Source organism: Geotrypetes seraphini, chromosome 2 (genome assembly GCF_902459505.1).
Source record: "Geotrypetes seraphini chromosome 2, aGeoSer1.1, whole genome shotgun sequence".
NCBI lineage: Eukaryota > Metazoa > Chordata > Amphibia > Gymnophiona > Dermophiidae > Geotrypetes > Geotrypetes seraphini.
Genome location: NC_047085.1, coordinates 180,754,358 through 180,773,940, shown reverse-complemented (window position 1 = coordinate 180,773,940; position 19,583 = coordinate 180,754,358). Strand labels below are relative to the sequence as shown.

The 19,583-nt window shown below is 40.6% G+C and overlaps 1 protein-coding gene across 6 annotated transcripts in view; it reads right to left on the bottom strand.

The window, feature by feature from the left end:
* NFATC1 (nuclear factor of activated T cells 1) overlaps positions 1 to 19,583 on the bottom strand; it is a 392,300-nt gene that overhangs the window by 240,250 nt on the left and 132,467 nt on the right. For all 6 annotated transcript variants that reach the window (XM_033934427.1, XM_033934432.1, XM_033934431.1 and 3 more), the window contains exons 5-6: positions 4,335 to 4,507; positions 291 to 431 (exon numbers count right to left, since the gene is read on the bottom strand). In XM_033934427.1, the coding sequence (XP_033790318.1) occupies positions 291 to 431; positions 4,335 to 4,507 (314 nt within the window). The remainder of the gene's footprint in view (positions 1 to 290; positions 432 to 4,334; positions 4,508 to 19,583) is intronic.

Genomic DNA, 19,583 nt, shown 5'->3' with positions numbered 1-19,583 from the left:
TTTCCTAAACTCTTAACAATGAAGCGTCTTCAAACAGCCTTTATAGTTGGCCATGTTGACATGGTCCCTATGAACAACACTAACCCCCTCTTTTACTAAGGTGCGTTAACCAATTAGCGTGTGCTAATCAAATTAGCCCACGCTAAATACTAACGCATCCATAGACTACCATGCACGTGTTAACGTTTAGCGCGCACTAATCGGTTAGCGCACCTTAGTAAAAGAGGGCCAAAGAATCAGAAAAATATTTCAAGGAATTGATGTTGCGAAACCCCCCCCCCCTAACATACCTGGTGCTTTTTCCACAAACATGACTTTGGAATCTTGCAAGAAGTTATGCCCAGACAAAACCATTTTCTTTCCACCAATCACTGGAAAGCTATCAATACTTTGCTTCTCTACCAAAGGTAATTCTTGTGCTGATCTTTGAGCTGGTAAAGAAAGCAAATAAAAACATAAGAAAACCAAAATACATACAATACCAAGTATCTTAAGTGAATCAATGTTCAGAACAAGAAAACAGTTTGCACATTTTTCAACAATACAGTGGGAAAAATCATGATGGAAGAAATTATATATTCAAAATATCCAGTTAGAATGGTAAAAATAATAAAAGGTCATCTTGGCAGAGAAAAAGATTTGTGTTTTAAACACAGCTAATTGAACATACTAACTGTCTAATTTTGGAAAGGCAGTTCTATAAAGAGACTACTTTTTCAACGTTACTATATCTTTAAGAATACCGTTGCACATTGGGCTAAGAAATGATGGTGGTTACAACAATATGAAGAGATTTGGGGTCCATTGACAAACTTTTGTAAGAATTGATCGTTAGTAGTTCCCTTTGATTTCTTAATGAGTACTATATACATCCAGGAAGGGTGAGTGGGTGGGAGGGTGCGGGTGGGGGGTGTTATGTACTCATATCATTTGATTGTAATGAGTGCTGTTTATTCTACTAATTGTTGGTTAACCTGTTGCACTTTATGTTGGCTTTTAAAAATTAATAAAGATTAAAAAAAAAAAGAAGTCTGCAGAGAAAATATGCTGGACTGTGTTTCAAGTAACTTTGACTTTTCTATTTTTGATGTACTTTTGTTTGGTAGAATGATCATCTGTTTCTTGCACTATGTAGAAGCATGAGTTTATAACATCACCATAACAACAAAGCTTTTAAATATGGCTGTGGGAACAAGTAGGCCCAGTTCTTTTTGTGTTTCAGCTGTGAAATCACTTCAAGAATTTGAAGAACCTTATGATAAGTGAAAACTGTTGATAGAGAGCTGATGTTGCAGCCCTTGATAAAGCTAGATGCAAAACAGGACCATTTTGGGGCATTTTTTGGAAATGTAAGATGAAGAATACAGCTGGACTTTGCTTTTCATTTAAGTGCTGGAGGGGCGCTACGTGGACTTTAGTTGGACTTTGCTCTTTATGATACCATATATGCTCAAATATAAGATGAGATTTGGGGACCAAAAAAATGGCCCAAAAATAGGGGTCTCATCTTATATTCGGGTCAGTGCCAACCCGCCGCCTCCTGGACTTGTTGCAGATCTCTGCCAGCCTGCCGTATAATCTGTTGGGCCTGGACAGGAGGGATTGCTCCTGTCTCAGCCAAATCTGACAATTTTTTTATCTCCCTCCTGCCTCCCCCTGTGTAAATCCCTGGTGGTCCACCGGTGTACTGGATGAGTATTCCATGCGCCTGTCCAACGCTGAGCCCCTCTGAATGGCTGCTGCGAGTTCTTGCAGTCTAGCAGTGTACCAGCCAGGAATGAGCTTTTTGCACTCTTGCCTGGCACTGAGCCGTTCGTTGAATGGCTGCCATCAGTTCTCGCGGGACTAGTGAGAACTGGCGGCAGCCATTTAGGGAATAGCTCAGGGCTGGGCAGGAGCACAAAAAACTCACTCATGCCCAGTACACTGCCGTGAGAACTTGAAGTACACATTCAGAGAGGGGCTCAGCGTGGGACAGGAGCGCAGAAAGCTCACTCCTGCCCTGTACACAGCTGGACCACCAGGGATTCAAAAAGGTACACGGAGGGAAGCAGGAGGGAGGTAAAAAAAATTGTCAGAGTCGGCCGGGACAGGAGTCCAGTCTACCACTGGACCACCAGGTAATACAGCAGGCTCGGTGGAGGCCTGAAGAACTTTGGGAAAGAGGAGGGACAGGGTACAGTGCAGGGAGATTGGACAGGGTGGACAGCCTGGCAGGGCCCAGCTTATGGGCTATATATTTATTTTTTAGATTTGTGATATGCTGGTAAGCCATTTCAGACCATTAGTACAAATGTTCCTAAAATCAGGATATTAAAAAGTGGAATTTAAAAAAAAAAACCCAAGGATGTAAGACATTCACTCCCCAACATTCAGCCAGTGGGGGGGGACAGCATTTATTTATTTTTTTTGCTGCCACCAATGCTAAAACTGAAAATTCTATGCTGGACCTTGTGCAGGCTTCAGTATTAAATTTCCTTTTTTTTTTTTTTTTTTTTTATAAACCGGCTAGAACATGACCAGTTAATTTAATATTCAGACTTACTGGCCATGGGTTAGCACATAAAGATAGGACAGCTATTTATGGGGTTTTATTTAACCACTAAACCTGACCGGTTTTGTCTGAATATCAAGACATAACCCCCTGTTTTACTAAGGTGCACTATGTGTTTTAGCGCGTATTTAGCGCCACTCTCCTAATCTTCTCTACTTATTTACATTCTCCCATGCATGACCCATTTATATGTTAATGGTTATTGGTGAAATAGAACAACACAGTTCAGCGCAAGAAGGACAAAGACAACAGGAGCCATATTTCAATGTTTAGTCGGATTTCCTATTAAGTATGGCTTAGATCAGTGTTTCTCAACTTCTTCAAGTCAAGTACTCCCCTAAGCCTAACAAATACCAACCGAGTATCCTTGCCCAAGCTCCACCTCAGACTCGCCCAAGCTCAACCCCTGAATCCACTCCCATAACCTAAACCCAACCCACAGGCCTTCCCTCTGATGTCAATTCTGACATCGGAAAGAAAGTTCCCGGTCAACTACTCAGCGTGTGAGTCACTGCCTGCATCCCTACATGGAGTGCTGCTGGGGGAGGAGGGAGCCAGTCCGGCTCCAACAAAGTAACAAGGTCAGCTTTGGGGGTGGGGAGTGGTGCAGCGGGCGGGCAGGCAAGGAGGAAGGCAGGGAGGGATCCCTGGCAGCAACTTCAGCAGGGGGCGGGCGGGCAGGGAAGGATCTCTGCTGAGATCCAAGCTGCGTACCCCCAAGGGTACACATACCGCGTGTTGAGAAACACTGTCTTAGATCACCGGTGTCAGAAAGCAACGTTAAATGGTTGGCTTGTTTCGATCTACTTCCAAAAGGCCATGAATGCAACCAAAGGTAGTGGAATGGGATGGGACATTGGCCATACCTAACCAACATTTTGTCCCATGTGGCATCAGAAATTAGGAAGCCTGGGAATCATGACTGGTGGATGGTTTGTCTGGTCCTGTCAACTACTCATAATGGGTACTAGTTTAACATCTTGACAGAGATCAGTAATTGGCATGCAATCTGCATTACAGAACTTCCCATCCTTAAAAGTAGTCTTCTAGAACAAGTCTGAGAACTACTGGAACAGTATGCAGGGAAGTTTGCACTGCTGTTACCCAAGCTGTATCAAACACAGTACCAGAATCTTTATTGGAGACTGTCACGAAATTCTTCTCAATTTTTCTAGGAAGAATCACTGTGGGTAAAGAACAATATAGATTCAAGGGATTTTTAAGCATTCTTCCAGTTGTATCTAAATTTGTTGTTGACAGGAGCTGATCTGTGTCTGTTCATAATCAATGCTCCTTCTAAGGAGTGGCCAGAGGCATACAAATTTTTTTCGTGTGAGCGACAAGTTCTAATAACCAACAATTTTTAATTCCAATATTAGGATTGCATTTATGTATATAGCACAAAAAAAACCCCACACATATGGTAAATGATTTAGTTTAGTTTAATTAATTTTTTTTTATAGTTTACTTTTGTTTGAAAGTCAGGTCAGGTCAGTATTTTTGTGAGTGACCATGGTGAAATGTATGAACAATTGCTTACATGCTCTGCTAGCCTTAGAGGGAACATAGTTCATAATGTCAATTCACTCATTAGGGGCATGGCAGCAATCTGCAGAAGGAAATGTACGCATTATACCAAATTTATGCTTTGCATAATTATCTTTTTCATACTAAAAATAGTGGCATTTCAGGAATGCTAATTATTTCATCCAAAAAATAAAACTGTGGTGCTAGTTGTTGAATGAAACATGGCAAGAATCACAAGTCTAGGATTACTTACAACACTCAATAGGATTTGAAGATACTTGCAGAGAAAGAGTTCTCCCATTGGGTTGTGGAATGTGAACTCTAAAGACCAGTCGCACTCTCGTGTTCTTCCTCCCAATGTCTGTCTCGCCCTTCCGCAGCTCGATGTCAGAGTTTCGAAGCTTCAATATTCCAGCACAGTCAATACTGCCCAAAGAAAAGTACAATATTTTCTTTTGTCAAAGGCTAATCAGAGTTTAGGCAGTCAGGAAACAGGATCCACTAGTGTTAATCTAGATCATAAGACCTACTAGACAGGTTTATTGTTCTTACACAATCGTCTTTCCTCAGTCCTTAGTTGTTAGATTAGCAATTAGTCAAGAACCGTCTTGCACCAATTTAAAAAGTACACATGCTTATACAAAGTTAGGCATTAAATATGAATAAGAGGGAAACTACTTTTCAGCTCGCAGTATGCAAAGTTCAAACTTTACTTTGTTTCCTTAAAGTATATCCTGCCTTGAAAGTATTTGAGATCAGAAAATGGTATGAAACTGAGTTTAGAGGGCAAGATGTCAATCTCTCATGTTAGGATTAGTGCAGCGATGCTGTCTGTGGCGGGATGCATTGCCTGGAATTTTGCGATTCTGTGCTGGGAGGATAAATTTTAAGAAAATGCTGAAAACTCAATTGCTTGTTAGCGCATTCCTGTGTTAGTTTGTTTTTTTTTTCTTCTTTTTTATGAGAGCAGTCTGCAATTGTGCCTGTACGTGGTGTTTAACCTGTTATGATTGTAATCTTTGTAAACCGTATAGTTAATATACGGTATATAAATTTTTAAATAAAAGTAAAATATATCAAAAAATTAACAGTATTGTATACTGAAGGTAATGTTCAATATGTACTCTTCCCTTTGGTTATAGTTGAATTTATTTATTTTAAAAAATTATGTACTGCTTAGAATCTAACAATCAATGGCGAACGTCTGTCTATTTGTTATCCAGCCCTGTCTTTACAAGTCCATATAATTTTCCGGAAAACTGGATTGTAATATAGTAAAATATGATTATATCCTCTCCTGCAAACTTCAAAAGGACGCCTCAGCCCCACCACTCTGCCGCTATATTATCTCAAAATCGCAGGAAGAATTACATGGTGCCTCATCATTGGCTGTCCATCTTGAATACAATTATAATAATTCTCCGTTTAATCGTATTCCATAATTATAAATTGAATAAATAGTGTAAATATAAATATAAAGTGTGTTTGTACTTAGCTTAATCACAGCCAAACCTGAGAGTCTGACCCGCAGACTGCCATACTGCCTTGAATGTGCCCGATCCCATCTGATCTTGTAAGCCAACCAGGATAGGGCCAGATTAGTACGTGGATGGGTGACCACCTGGGAATACCAAAGGGTCAGACTCTCAGGTTTGGCTGTGATTAAGCTAAGCACAAACGCACTTTATATTTACACTATTTATTCAATTTATAATTATGGAATATGATTAAGTGGAAAATTATTATAATTGTACTCAAGATGGACAGCCAATGATGAAGCACCATGTAATTCTTCCCGCGATTTTGAGATAATATAGCGGCGGAGTGGTGGGTCTGAGGCGTCCTTTTGAAGTTTACAGGAGAGGATATAATCATATTTTACTATATTACAATCCAGTTTTCTGGAAAATTATATGGACTGCTTAAAATCTAAGCAGTTTACAAACAACATACAACATAATAGTAACAATACAACACATACCCCCCTCTTTTACTAAGGCGTGCTAATCGATTAGCCCACGCTAATCGGTTAGCGCACCTTAGTAAAAGAGGGTTGTATTCAACAAAATGGATCCTACATCTTCCTTAACTAACAATGCTCATTTCATTCACATGAATGCATTAACAAATAGCTGTGTCTTCAAACATTTTTTAAGAATATCCCTGGGCTTACATAAGCGTAACTGATTTGTCAGTGCATTCCACAGTTTCACTCCTACTACTGAAAAGAGAGAATTCCCAACCCTAGCATTCATCACATTCCTTTCTCTCATCAATGATAATTTCATACCATTTGCAAATTTTAATTCCCTTCTTGGACAGTACAACTCCAATAAATCTTGAAAACATCCAGGGACCTTATGATACAAGAACTGATAAACTACTAATAGCGCTTTTTATTGCACCCTTTGTTATATAGGAAGCCAAAATTGGCGTAATATGGGCCATCTCCACAATCAATCTTGCAGCAGAATTCATCAAAACCTGCAATGCTCTACTTTTTGTTTTCACCACCCCTAAATACAATGCTTTGCAATCATCTAACCTGCCTAATATTAACGCTTGCACCACCATGCGAAAATCATAGGGCATTAACATTGGCTTCAACCTATACAACATGCAACTGTGCATATCCTAGCTGGATAGTTTTCAATATTTGATGTCTCATTGTCAAAGCAGAGTCCCACCAGACCCCTAACAGGTAATTGAACCTGCAACAAATTTATACACTCCAAATCTCTCTTCTCCTTATCATTCCCCGCAAGCATCACCTCTGTTTTATTTACATTCAACCATAGTCTATGCAACATCGTCCATTTCACTATATTCTCCATACAAAAATTCAAACATATCTCTACTCCTTGATAATGCCTGAAGTTTTTAATCAGTAGCACAGACTCTCCATTAGGTATTTACAGTTAGCTGCCAGTTCTCTAAAATAATACTAGTTTCCAACAACCAAAAATCAACAACCAAAAATATGAGACCAGCAATCTGTCAAAACGTGGTTTATCTAGGTCACTTGGAACTACCCAACATATCTTGTTTCTATGACTGTGTCTGAATTCAAGCGGGCCTGGGACTAGCACGTGGGATTTCTCTGAGAGAAAAAGAGATAATGGTTACTGCGGATGGGCAGATTAGATGGGCCATTTGGCCTTCATCTGCTGTCATGTTTCTATGTTTCTATCTTGATGGGAAGATTTATTCCCTGTTGCTTCTCCCAGAAGAGGTTATTTCTAAGTCTGACAAATAGTTATTAATAGATCTGTTCACTAGTATCACTGGACACATCCTTTGACAACAAAGTTTCACAGCTCAATGGTTCTTTGAGAAAAGAACACTTGCTCAAAATTGAACATATGCTACCAGCTAGTTTAATGGAGTACCCTCTAGACCAGTGGTTCTCAAACCTGTCCCGGGGGACTATTAATCAGTCATGTTTTCACGATATCCTTAATGAATATACATGAGAGAGACTGGCATACCTGTCACCTCCATTAGATGCAAATCTCTCTCGAGAATATTCTTTAGAGATTTGTCTGCTTGGTGGTCTATTGCCCTAGACCTAGTCCATACATGTGACAAGGTAGTGTCTTGTCATAAGAACATAAGAATAGCCTTACTGGGTCAGACCAATGGTCCATCAAGCTCAGAAGCCAGTTCTCGCAGTGGCCAATCCAGGTCACTAGTACCTGGCCAAAACCCAATGTGTAGCAATATTCCATGTTACCGATCCAGGGCAAGCAGTGGCTTCCCCCATGTCTTTCTCAATAACAGACTATGGACTTTTCCTTCAGGAAATTGTCCAAACCTTTCTTAAAACCAGCTACGCCATTCGCTCTTACCACAACCTCTGATTTGATAAGCCTGTTAGTCCTTAGAAACGACTCACTAGCCTATGTCGTCCCTAGTTCTAGTATTATTTAAAGGGTACTTAACTTTTCCATATTAACAAAGAGTAAACACTTGTTAACATGCATTTATAGTTCAATAGAACATCAGGACTTTATAGCACTGGCTTCTTTTTTGAACGTCTGTCAGTTAATGCACATTTACAATTTGTTTACAAAAATGTGAAATAAACCAAGAAATGTGGGGAGAAAAATCAAAAAATGACTTGAAAAGGAAACCACAAATCTTGTCTATGCATAGTCCTGCTCTTAACATTTTCCATATTATGCCTGAGTTTATAAAACTCCTTTATATCCTCTCTCAGTTATCTCTTCTCCAAGATAAATCTACTTTATCATTTCTACTGCCCTTTTTTTTACTTTTCCTAATTCTACTATATAATTTTAGATGAGTAGCCAGAACTGCACACAGTACTCGAGGTGTGATGGCATTCTGATATTCAATTGGTTCGTTTTCTATTCTGTTCTTTTTTGAATAAATTCTTCATTTTCTTTTTCCTTTTCAAACCACTGTTCCACATTGTGCTAAGAATGTCAAAATATTGATTCCATAGTCCTTTAACTGAGAGAGAATTCCTAACAGGAAGCCAGCATTGGGTACCTACCATTAGGAATTATCTTCTTCAAATGTAACACTGTACATTAAGGAGGTAATTTTATCAGTAACTTCAGAGAAGCCATGTTGAGTCAAACAGATGTCCATCAAGCCCAGCATCCTTTCTCTGGCAGTGGACAGTCTAGGTCACAAGTACTCTGCAGATTTCAAAAATTAGATTTCCCATAGCTCCTTTCCAAGGATAGATAATATCTCTCCCACTTCAACCTGGCACATACACATTAATTTTAACTGCCTCAGCGTAGGAAGAACTGGCAGCAGCTTTTAAAGGGGCTATTACATAAAAGGTTCATATGCATATATTTTCCTTTATATAAAATAAGTGCATGAGACCGCACCTTCAAAAAGATATAAAAAGGATGGAGTTGGTCCAGAGGGCTGCTACAAAATTGCTTAGTGGTCTTTGTTATAAAGCATATAGGGACAGACTGAGACATCAATATGTGTACTCTGGAAGAAAGGCAGGAGAGGGGATAAGGTTGAAATGTTTAAATATCTCTGGAGATGAGCCTTTTTCAAATGAAGGAAAACTCCAGCATGAGAGGGCATAGGATGAAGTTAAGAGGTCATAGGTTCAGGAGTAATCTAAGGAAATACTTTTTTACAGAAAGGGTGGAAGATGCTTGGAACAGACTACTTGTAGAAGTGGTTGAGACATAAATGCTTACCGGTTCCATGGTCAGACCACTTTTTAATTTCAATAACACATACTATTTCACACAATTTACCTCACATTAAGCAGCAATCGATTAACTTTAGAAACTTCAATGACCTTTCTTTAGATTTAATTCGCTCTACCTTTAAATTGGATTTCTCCGAATCTAGAACTTGTCCTTTGGATGATCTGCTTAATCAATGGAACATATCCATAATATCATTATTAGATAAACTTACACCACTACAATCCAAATTTATTTCCGCTCGCAAAATCTTGAGCCCATGGTTCACAACTGAACTTGCCCTTATTAAAAAGCAAATTAGGAGTAAGTACAGCAAAAGGGAAGAGAACCACAGTGACAACGTTCAACTTCAAGAAAGGGAACTATGATGCTATGAGAGCAATGGTAAGTAAAAAACTTAGAAACAGCTCAAGGAAAACAGAAACTGTAGAGCAAGCCTGGTCTCTATTCAAGGGCACAGTGCAAGAAGCACAACATATGTACATCCCCAGATTTAGAAAAGGGTACAAAAAAAAACCGAACAAAAGACCCCGCATGGATAAACAATGAGGTGAAGAAAGCGATAGGAGACAAGAAAAAATCATTCCGGAAATGGAAAAAGGACCAAACTGGGGAAAACTAGAATGAACACAGGAAACGCCAAAGAGAATGTCATCAAGTGGTTAGGAGAGCGAAAAGAGAATACGAAGAGAGACTGGCCAGGGAGGCAAAAAACTTCAAATCATTCTTCAGATATGTTAAGGGGAAGAAACCAGCGAGGGAGGAAGTAGGACCGTTGGATGATGGAGACAAAAAGGGAGTGATAAAGGAGCAAAAAGAGGTAGCCGACAGGTTAAACAAATTCTTCTCGTCAGTCTTCACAAGCGAGGACACATCCAGTGTACCGGAACCTGACGTGATCTTCCATGGTGACCAAGAAGAAAAACTGTCAGCAATAGAGGTGAGCCATGAGGATGTCCTCCAACAGATAGATAGATTGAAAAGCGACAAATCACCAGGCCCAGACGGAATCCACCCTAGGGTACTAAAAGAACTAAGAAATGAGATAGCGGGAATACTCCAACGTGTTTGCAACCTATCCTTGAAAACTGGAGAGATTCCGGAGGACTGGAAGATAGCAAATGTTACACCTATCTTTAAAAAGGGGTCAAGAGGAGACCCGGGAAACTATAGGCCGGTAAGTTTGACATCGGTTCCAGGCAAGATGGTAGAAGCACTGATAAAGGACAGCATCTGTGAGCACATCGAAAAAAATGGGCTGATGAAAGCGAGCCAACATGGCTTCTGCAAGGGAAGATCGTGCCAAACAAACTTACTGCACTTCTTTGAGGGGGTAAACAGCCAGTTGGACAAAGGGGAACCTGTAGACATCATTTACCTTGACTTCCAAAAGGCCTTTGACAAGGTACCCCATGAGCGGCTACTTAGGAAGCTGTGGAACCACGGGGTGGAAGGGGACGTACACAGATGGATCAAACACTGGTTGGCAGGCAGGAGACAGAGGGTTGGAGTGAAGGGTCACTACTCGGGCTGGAGGAAAGTCACGAGCGGAGTACCGCAGGGGTCTGTACTTGGACCGCTGCTGTTCAATATATTTATTAATGACCTGGAAACGGGGACGAAATGTGAAGTTATAAAATTTGCGGACGACACTAAACTCTGTAGAAGGGTTAGAACTACGGAACAGTGTGAGGACCTACAAAGGGACCTAAACAAACTGGAGGAGTGGGCGAATAAATGGCAGATGAAATTCAATGTAGGGAAATGCAAGGTCATGCATATAGGGAGAAAGAACCCGATGTTCAGCTACCAAATGGGGGGATTAGTATTAGAGGGAAGTAACCTTGAAAGAGATTTGGGTGTACTGGTGGATACAACAATGAAGTCAACGGCGCAATGCGCAGCAGCCGCGAAGAAGGCAAACAGAATGTTGGGTATTATTAAAAATGGTATTACGACCAGAACAAAAGAAGTCATCCTGCCGTTGTATCGGGCAATGGTGCGCCCGCACCTGGAGTACTGTGTTCAGTATTGGTCACCGTACCTTAAGAAGGATATGGCAATACTTGAGAGGGTCCAGAGGAGAGCGACACGAATGATTAAGGGCATGGAAAACCTTTCATACACTGAAAGATTGGAGAGGCTGGAGCTCTTCTCCCTGGAAAAGCGGAGACTCAGAGGAGACATGATAGAAACCTACAAGATCATGAAGGGCATAGAGAAAGTAGAGAGAGATAGATTCTTCAAATTTTCAAAACATAAAAGAACAAGAGGGCATTCGGAAAAATTGGAAGGGGATAGATTCAAAACAAATGCTAGGAAGTTTTTCTTTACTCAGCGGGTGGTGGACACCTGGAATGTGCTTCCAGAGGACGTAATAGGGCAGAGTACAGTACTGGGGTTTAAGAAAGGATTGGACAATTTCCTGTTGGAAAAGGGGATAGAGGGGTATAGATAGAGGATTACTGCACAGGTCCTGGACCTGTTGGGCCGCCGCGTGAGCGGACTGCTGGGCACGATGGACCTCAGGTCTGACCCGGCAGAGGAATTGCTTATGTTCTTATGTAACTAAGATCACTTGAACGTAAGTGGAGAAAAGAAAAAACTCAAGTTAACTCCCAAACATTCAAAGAGCATTCTAGATTCTACAAATTAAAAATAAACCAAGCAAAAATTAAATTCTATTCAGACAAAATCTTGAAAGCTAAAAATTCCTCAGCTCTCTATGCTATACTAAATTCAATAACATCTCTAAATAAACGACAAACTGAAGCTGCCAACTCCTTACCCACTGCTCAGGAACTTGCAGACCACTTTACTGAAAAAATTAACAAAATCAGAAATACTTTTACAGTAAATCAATATGTAACGGTTGTACATGAACAAATTGTTCCAGAGTCATTATATTCAAAATGTTCAAAATTTAAAATACCAAGCCTCAAAGAAATTGAATCCATTATTAAATCCATTAATATTAAGGGCTCTAAAGCTGATTTAATTCCTCCGTTTATCCTCAAACATTACTTTGAAATTTTTGGTCCTTTTATCCATACATTAATTAATTAATGAAAGCCTGTGTCAAAACATCATGCCAATGGCCTGGAAGAAATCAATCATCCGTCCTATTATTAAAGATAAAAAAATTAGTTCAGAAGATCCATCTAACTTCAGACCAATAGCAAACATTCCTTTCCTGGCAAAACTGACGGAAAAGGTAGTCTTTAATCAAATTTCAGAATTTGTTGAAAAAACCAATGTACTACACCCGAATCAAACCGGTTTCAGACATCACCATAGTACTGAACATTCTTTGATTGGTATGACCACCTCTATACAATATTTTCTAGATCACCATCAATCGGTTCTGTTAATCTCTATTGATCTTTCTGAAGCCTTTGACACGATCGACCACCAACTTCTACTTAATGGACTTCAATCTATTGGTATTACAGACCAAGTTTTTTTCTGGTTTGTTTCATACTTTACAGATCGAACCTCTACTATTTTTTTTAATGACTCAATGTCTAAATCTTCACAGACCACATATGGTGTTCCTCAAGGGTCTATTCTTTCCCCTTTGTTATTTAATATCTTTCTTGCCCCACTGATTACCTTGTGCCAATCTGTAGGTTTCCATGTCTTTGCCTATGCTGATGATATCCAGCTTTTACATCCATTGGATGCTAATAAACCTATTGACATCATAGCGATCAATGAGAAACTTGATCAAGTTTACCATTGGCTGGACTCTAACAGATTGGCACTCAACATTAACAAAACTAATGTGATGCTTTTTCCATGGAAAGATAGTTCTACTCTTGTCTCTCCTATTACTATAAAAAATATCCCTCTGCAATCAGTTAGCAATATAAAAATTTTAGGGGTGATTTTTGATCACAAACTGAATTTCCATGATCACATTAGTAACATTATTAAAACAACCTTTTATAGGCTACGTAAAATTCGTTCACTTTCACAATTTCTATGTTCTAAATCCCTTAATATTCTTATTCACTCTTTGGTGATCTCTAAAATTGATTATTGTAACGCTCTTTTTAAGGGAATTTCTCTGAACGAAATAAAACGTTTACAAATTATTCAAAATGCTTCCATTAAACTTATAACAAAAACTAGGAAGTTTGATCATGTAACTCCCCTTCTTAAGAATGTGCACTGGCTTCCTGTTACTTATCGGATAATATACAAATTATGTATACTCACTTTCAAATCCCTCTTTTATAAAACTCCAGCATTCATTTATAAACTATTAATTCCTTATTCTCCAAATAGAATACTGAGATCCAATGAACAGAATTTATTGACGATTCCATCTCTTAAGGTTATTAATACAAGACGGCAATTTATCTTTTCTGTTACCGCACCTCAAACTTGGAACTCCCTTCCCATTTACTTAAGGGAAGAGCGCAATCTGGAGAAATTCAAAAGTAATTTAAAAACTTTTCTATTTAGAGATGCCTTTGATAATTAACTAAGCAGTTCGCAGGTTAAATTATATTTTTTATTGTATTATACTATGGATTTTATTTGCTTCCCTTTTTGTATTTTTCCTTGATTGTCCTGCTTTTCTTTAATGATTTTGTATTTCACCTCCCTTCTTTCCTTGTGTTTATGAGTTTGTTAAGTTAGTCCATTAGTCCCCTAGGACGTTATATATAGTTATGTATTGTATTGTCTTACAAATATTGTAATTTTAACATGTTCATCGCTTAGAAATACGATTAAGCGATTAATCAAAAAACTATTAAACTTGAACTTGAAACTTGATAGGCACATGAGAGATCTTAGGGAGTGGAGATAGTAAGTGTAGTGGATGGGCAGGCTTGATGGGCCGTTTGGTCTATATCTGCCATCATGTTTCTATGTTTAACTCCTCACAAACTACAAACACCCATGACTGATTACCTCATGTGAAGGTCTACCCTGGACAAGAGTATGGATGGAAAAACTAGACCAAGAACAGGATCTAGCAGGCAGGATCAGAAAATAAACATGGATTATGAATAGACATGGAACAGGAAGCACAGGAATTAAATATAAAACAAGAAGAGCTTGCAGTGAAGCAAAGCAAGGAGCTGGGATAGCAAAGAGGTGCAAATCAGGTCCACTAAAACCTGTTGACCAGCAAGTATGTCTGGCTTGACTTTCTATATGAAGAACAGAGCAGGAGATATTGATAAGACACAGCTCTTGCTAGTACAATGGTCTCCTCCAGGGGTAGACTAAGCAGCCTCTGTGACTCAGCTACATCTCCCATTCTCAGTCCATGAGGCTATGGGTTTGACTCTAGGGAAACCAATGCATCTCATTACTCTTTTGCTCAGATCATTAATTAGTACGATAAACACTGACTGGCATGAGTACAGATCTGTAGGATACTCCACTATTTCTCAGCTGGGAAAACTGTTCTCTACTCTGTTTCCTATCCTTTAGCAGTTCTACAATACTACAGTGACATGACCAAGCTCTTTCAGAAATTAGAACGCCCTCGGCATTTACTTCAGTGTCATCCACCACTACCTTAAAAATACCATCATTCATCTGCATCATATGTGAACCCAAGAGGTTAGCTAAACCAAGCTGTTGTTTCCAACATTTAGCTCCTGAGTCACTGGTCCCATCACCATACCTGAGGGACAGGGGTATCCCTTAATGCATGAGAGTTGAACTCTGTGTATGCTACATTATTGCTTGTTGTTTTCAGAAAGTGTGGGAAAAATTGTATAAGTTCTGTGACGAATCTTGCAAAGCATTCTAGCCAGAGGAATTACCGTATTTGCTGGCATATAAGACACCCCCCAGTTTTGTACACATTTTTAAGAAAAAAATAATTTTCTACATTTTTAAACAAATTACAGATCATCCTTAAACAAACTGAATTTCAGATGTCATAACATTTCTGAAATAAAGCCATTTCCCCGTGCAGCAGAACCCAGACGACCCCATCAACCCATTCCCCTGCACAGCATCTTTCCATCTCTCCTTCCCATCATGCGCAGCAGAACTCCACCGACCCTCCCACCACCAGGCCGACATACCTCTGTTTCAAACTGCAGCGGCTGCAACATTGAACAGGCTGCTTCGCAGCCTCCCCACTGGAACATTTTCTGTGCCATTTCAGTGATGTCATCAGTGACGCAGCACAGGGAAGGACTCAGTGGGGAAGGCCGCAAAGCAGCCTGTTCAGTGCTGCCGCCACTGCAGTTTGAAACAGAGGTATGTCGGCCTGGCGGTGGAAAGGTCGGCGGGGTTCTGCTGCATGGGATGGGGAAGGTGGGGGGGGGAGAGAAAATCGATGCCACCAGCGAATCCGGGAGTTACTGGCGCATAACATGCCCCCAATATTTTAACCATATTTTGAGGGTAAAAAAGTGTGTCCTATATGCCGGAAAATACGGTAAATGTTCATTTCCTGCATGGCTACCAATAAAATACTAGCATATTTGTGTTATGCCTGCCAAAAGCTGGGGTAAATCTTGGTGCCCAACTAAAGGCAGCTGGGCATGGAAATCTAATCAATTATTATGCTGCTATGTTGTTACTATTCTACAACATCTTACCTAATTTCTGGGAATGCCCTTGACCCACCCATGGCCACACCCCCATTGAGATGCATGCTATAAAATTTAGGCGCCCAAGATATAGAATAGGGCAGATGTGTGCATTACCCCTAATTCGTGTCAATTAAGTGCCTATTAACTCTAATAATCGATTGGTCGTGCCTAACTGGTTATTACCGTGTTTCCCAGAAAATAAGTCAGTGTCATATTAATTTGGGGTCCAAAAAAATGAACTAGGGCTTACTTTCAGGGATGTCTTATTTTTTTCATGTACAACAATCATCTCTCCCCCTCCTCTCCTCCACCCCAATTCTTCCTCTTTCTTTTCTCCCCCCATCCCCCAAGTGCAGCATCATTCCTCCCTTGTCACCCATCCCCTTGTGCAACAGAACCCCACCGACCCTCCCACATGAGACTGGCATACCTCCACTCTGAGGCCTCCTAAAGCAGCAGGGGTGGGGGGTTGCTGAACTGACGAGTTTGATTATTTTCAGCAAATCAGGCAGCACTAGTGTCAAGGATGGAGTCAGGGAGTGTCGGGGACATTCGGGATGGGGGGCTGTTGGGGGTCAATCTTAACGGGCTTATTTTTGGGGTAGGACTTATATTAGGAGCATCTTTAAAAATCATGCTAGGGCTTATTTTCAGGATAGGTCTTATTTTCGGAGAAGCGTGGTAGTTTCTGTGCACTTCTGGGATTCATGCCCAAATTTAAACACAGAAATGTAGATACATGATGACAGATAAAGGAAATTTGACCCATCCAGCCTGCCCATCTGCAACATCCACTATCTCCTCCTCTCCCTAAGAGATCCCATGTGCCTGACCTACACTTTCATCAAACTGTCTTTGTCTCCACCACCTCTACCAGGAGATTAATTCCATGTTATCTATCTCTCTTTCTGTAAAAAAAAGTATTTCCTTGAATTATTCCTGAGCCTATCACCTCTTAACTTCATCCTATGCCCTCTCATTCCAGAGCTTCCTTTCAAATGAGACTCACCTCATGCACATTTATGCCATGTAGGTATTTAAACGTCTCTGTCATATCTCCCCTCTCCCATCTTTCCTCCAAAGTATACATATTGAGATTTCAAGTCTGTCCCTATAAGCTTTATAATGAAGACCTTAGTAGCCTATCTCTGGAGCAACTCCATCCTGTTCATATCTTTTTGAAGGTGCGGTCTCCAGAATTGTACACGATATTCTACATGATGTCTCACTAGAGTCTTATAGAGGGGCATCAATATCTCCTTTTTCTCATAGACCATACTTCTCCCTATGCACCCAAGCATCTTTCACCATCACCTTTTCAACCTGTGTTGGCCCCCTTATATCATCACATTTTATCGCACCCAAGTTCCACTCCTCTTTCGTGCACAAAAGTTCTTCACTCCCTATACTATACTGTTCCCTCTAAATTTTGCATCCCAAATGCAGAACTTTGCATTTTTTACCACTAAATGTTAGCTGTCAAATTTACTACTACTACTTATCACTTATATAGCGCTGAAAGGTGTATGCAGCACTGTACATTTTGACATTTATAGACGGTCCCTGCTAAGAAGAGCTTACAAACTAACTTGGACAGACAGACATGGCATATAGGGTTGGAGATGCAAAACCCATGGTGTGAAGAGTTAGGAGTCAAAAGCACTCTCAAAAATATGGGCTTTTAACTGGGCCTTGAACACTGCCAGAAACAGAGCACACAGTAGGGATTTGGGCAGCTTGTTCCAAGCAAAGCAGAAGGGACGGAGTATGGAGTTGGCAGTTGAAGAGAAGGGTACAGATAGGAGGGACTTACCAGCTGAGTGTAGCTTAAGGGGGGAGGGTGGAATTATAGGGGGAGATAAGTGAAGAGAGATAGTGAGGTGCAGCTGAGTGAGTGCATTTGTAGATCAGTAAGAGGAGTTTGAATTGTATTCAGAAACGGATGGAAAGCCAATGAAGTGACTTTAGGAGAGGGGTAATGTGAATAAAGCGCTCTCCCAGAATATGAGTCATGCAGCCGAATTCTGGATGGATTGGAGGGGAGTGAGATGGCTAAGCAGAAGGCCTAAGAGTAGTGAGTTGCAGTAGTCTAAGTGCGAGGTGATGAGGGTGTGGATAAGTGTTTTGGTAGTGTTCTCAGAGAGGAAGGGTTGGATTTTGGTAATATCATAGAGAAAGAAACGGCAGGTTTTAGCGATATGTTGAATCTGGGTGGTGAAAGAGAGAGAAGAGTCAAAGATGACCCTGAGATTATGAGCAGACAAAACAGGAAGGATGAGAGTGTTGTCCACAGAGACGGAGAACGAGGGAAGTGGAGAGATGGGTTTAGGCAGGAAGATGAGCAGCTTTGTTTTAGCTATATTCAATTTTAGATGGCAGTGAAACATCCAGGTGGCATTGTCGGACAGGCAGGCTGAGACTCTGGTCTGTGTTTCAGTAGAGATATTTGGTGCAGAGAGGTAGATCTGGGAGTCGTCAACATAGAGATGATACTGGAAGCCATGGGAGATCAGTGCTCCAAGTGAGCAAGTGTAGATTGAGAAAAGGAGTGGTCCCAGGACAGAGCCTTGAGGTACACCAATCGATAGTAGGAAGTCTGTGGAGGAGGAACCACCATTGCATACACTGAAGGTGCGAATGGAGAGATAGAAAGAAAACCAGGAGAGGGCAGAACTCTGGAATCCCAACAAGGACAGTGTATCAAGGAGTGTTAAAGGTGGTAGACAGATCATGAAGGATGAGGATAGAATGGAGGCCTTTGGATCTAGCTAAGAATAGGTCATTGGAAACTTTAGTAAGGGCAATTTCCATGAAATGCAGTGGATGAAAGCCTGACTGAAGCGAATCCAGAATATCATGGGTTGAGAGGAAGTCCTAGCAACGGCGGTGAACAGCTCGTTCAAGTAACTTGGATAAGAAGACAAGGAGGGCGATGGGGCGATAGTTGGAGGAACACGTGGAGTCCAGTGAGGGTTTCTTGAGGAGGGGTGTGACAATGGCATGTTTGAAGGTATCAGGGACAGTTGCAGTGGAGAGCAATAGGTTGAGGATGTGACAGAGGACGAGATAGCACCAAGTAGGTGAGTGGGAATCAGATCAGAGGAGCAGGTTAGTGGGTTTGGAGGATGTGAAAAGATGTGTGGTTTCCTCCTCAGTCATCTCAGAGAAAGAGGAGAGGTGTTGAGGGGAGATTAGTAGAAGAGGCAGATGGAGATAGGGGAGGGGGAAGCAAGTAGCCTGGTTGAGAGCCTAGGAAACAAATACAACTTATACATAGTCCTCAAATAATGTTGGTTTCTCCATATCGGGATGGTTTGTAAAGTATTTCAAGGGGGGACTTTTTCTTGAAACAGCCTTAGGGCGGAACATGTCGGAGTGATAGTCCCTGCCCGATAAAAGCAACATGCAACTGAGATAAGTTAAAAAATTTTCTAGTATTAAATAAGTTAAAGCATTAAATATTTATTTGCAAAGAGCACAGAGCACAATAGAGCACAAAAGTAGAATTATGCAGGTCTTATGAGGAGGCCAGTGCCAACAAGTTGAATTTTAGCCATTGAAAACACTTCAGTTAGCCCTTCTGAAGACCTTGCAATCACGCTAACATAAATGTTAAATAATAGTGTTTAGAATTCCCCTTCTCATAAGCATCTCAAAGGTACGTAGAAAAAACTGTTTTAAAGAAAAAGTAGTATGCCACGGAACGGGAGCTTAAATACT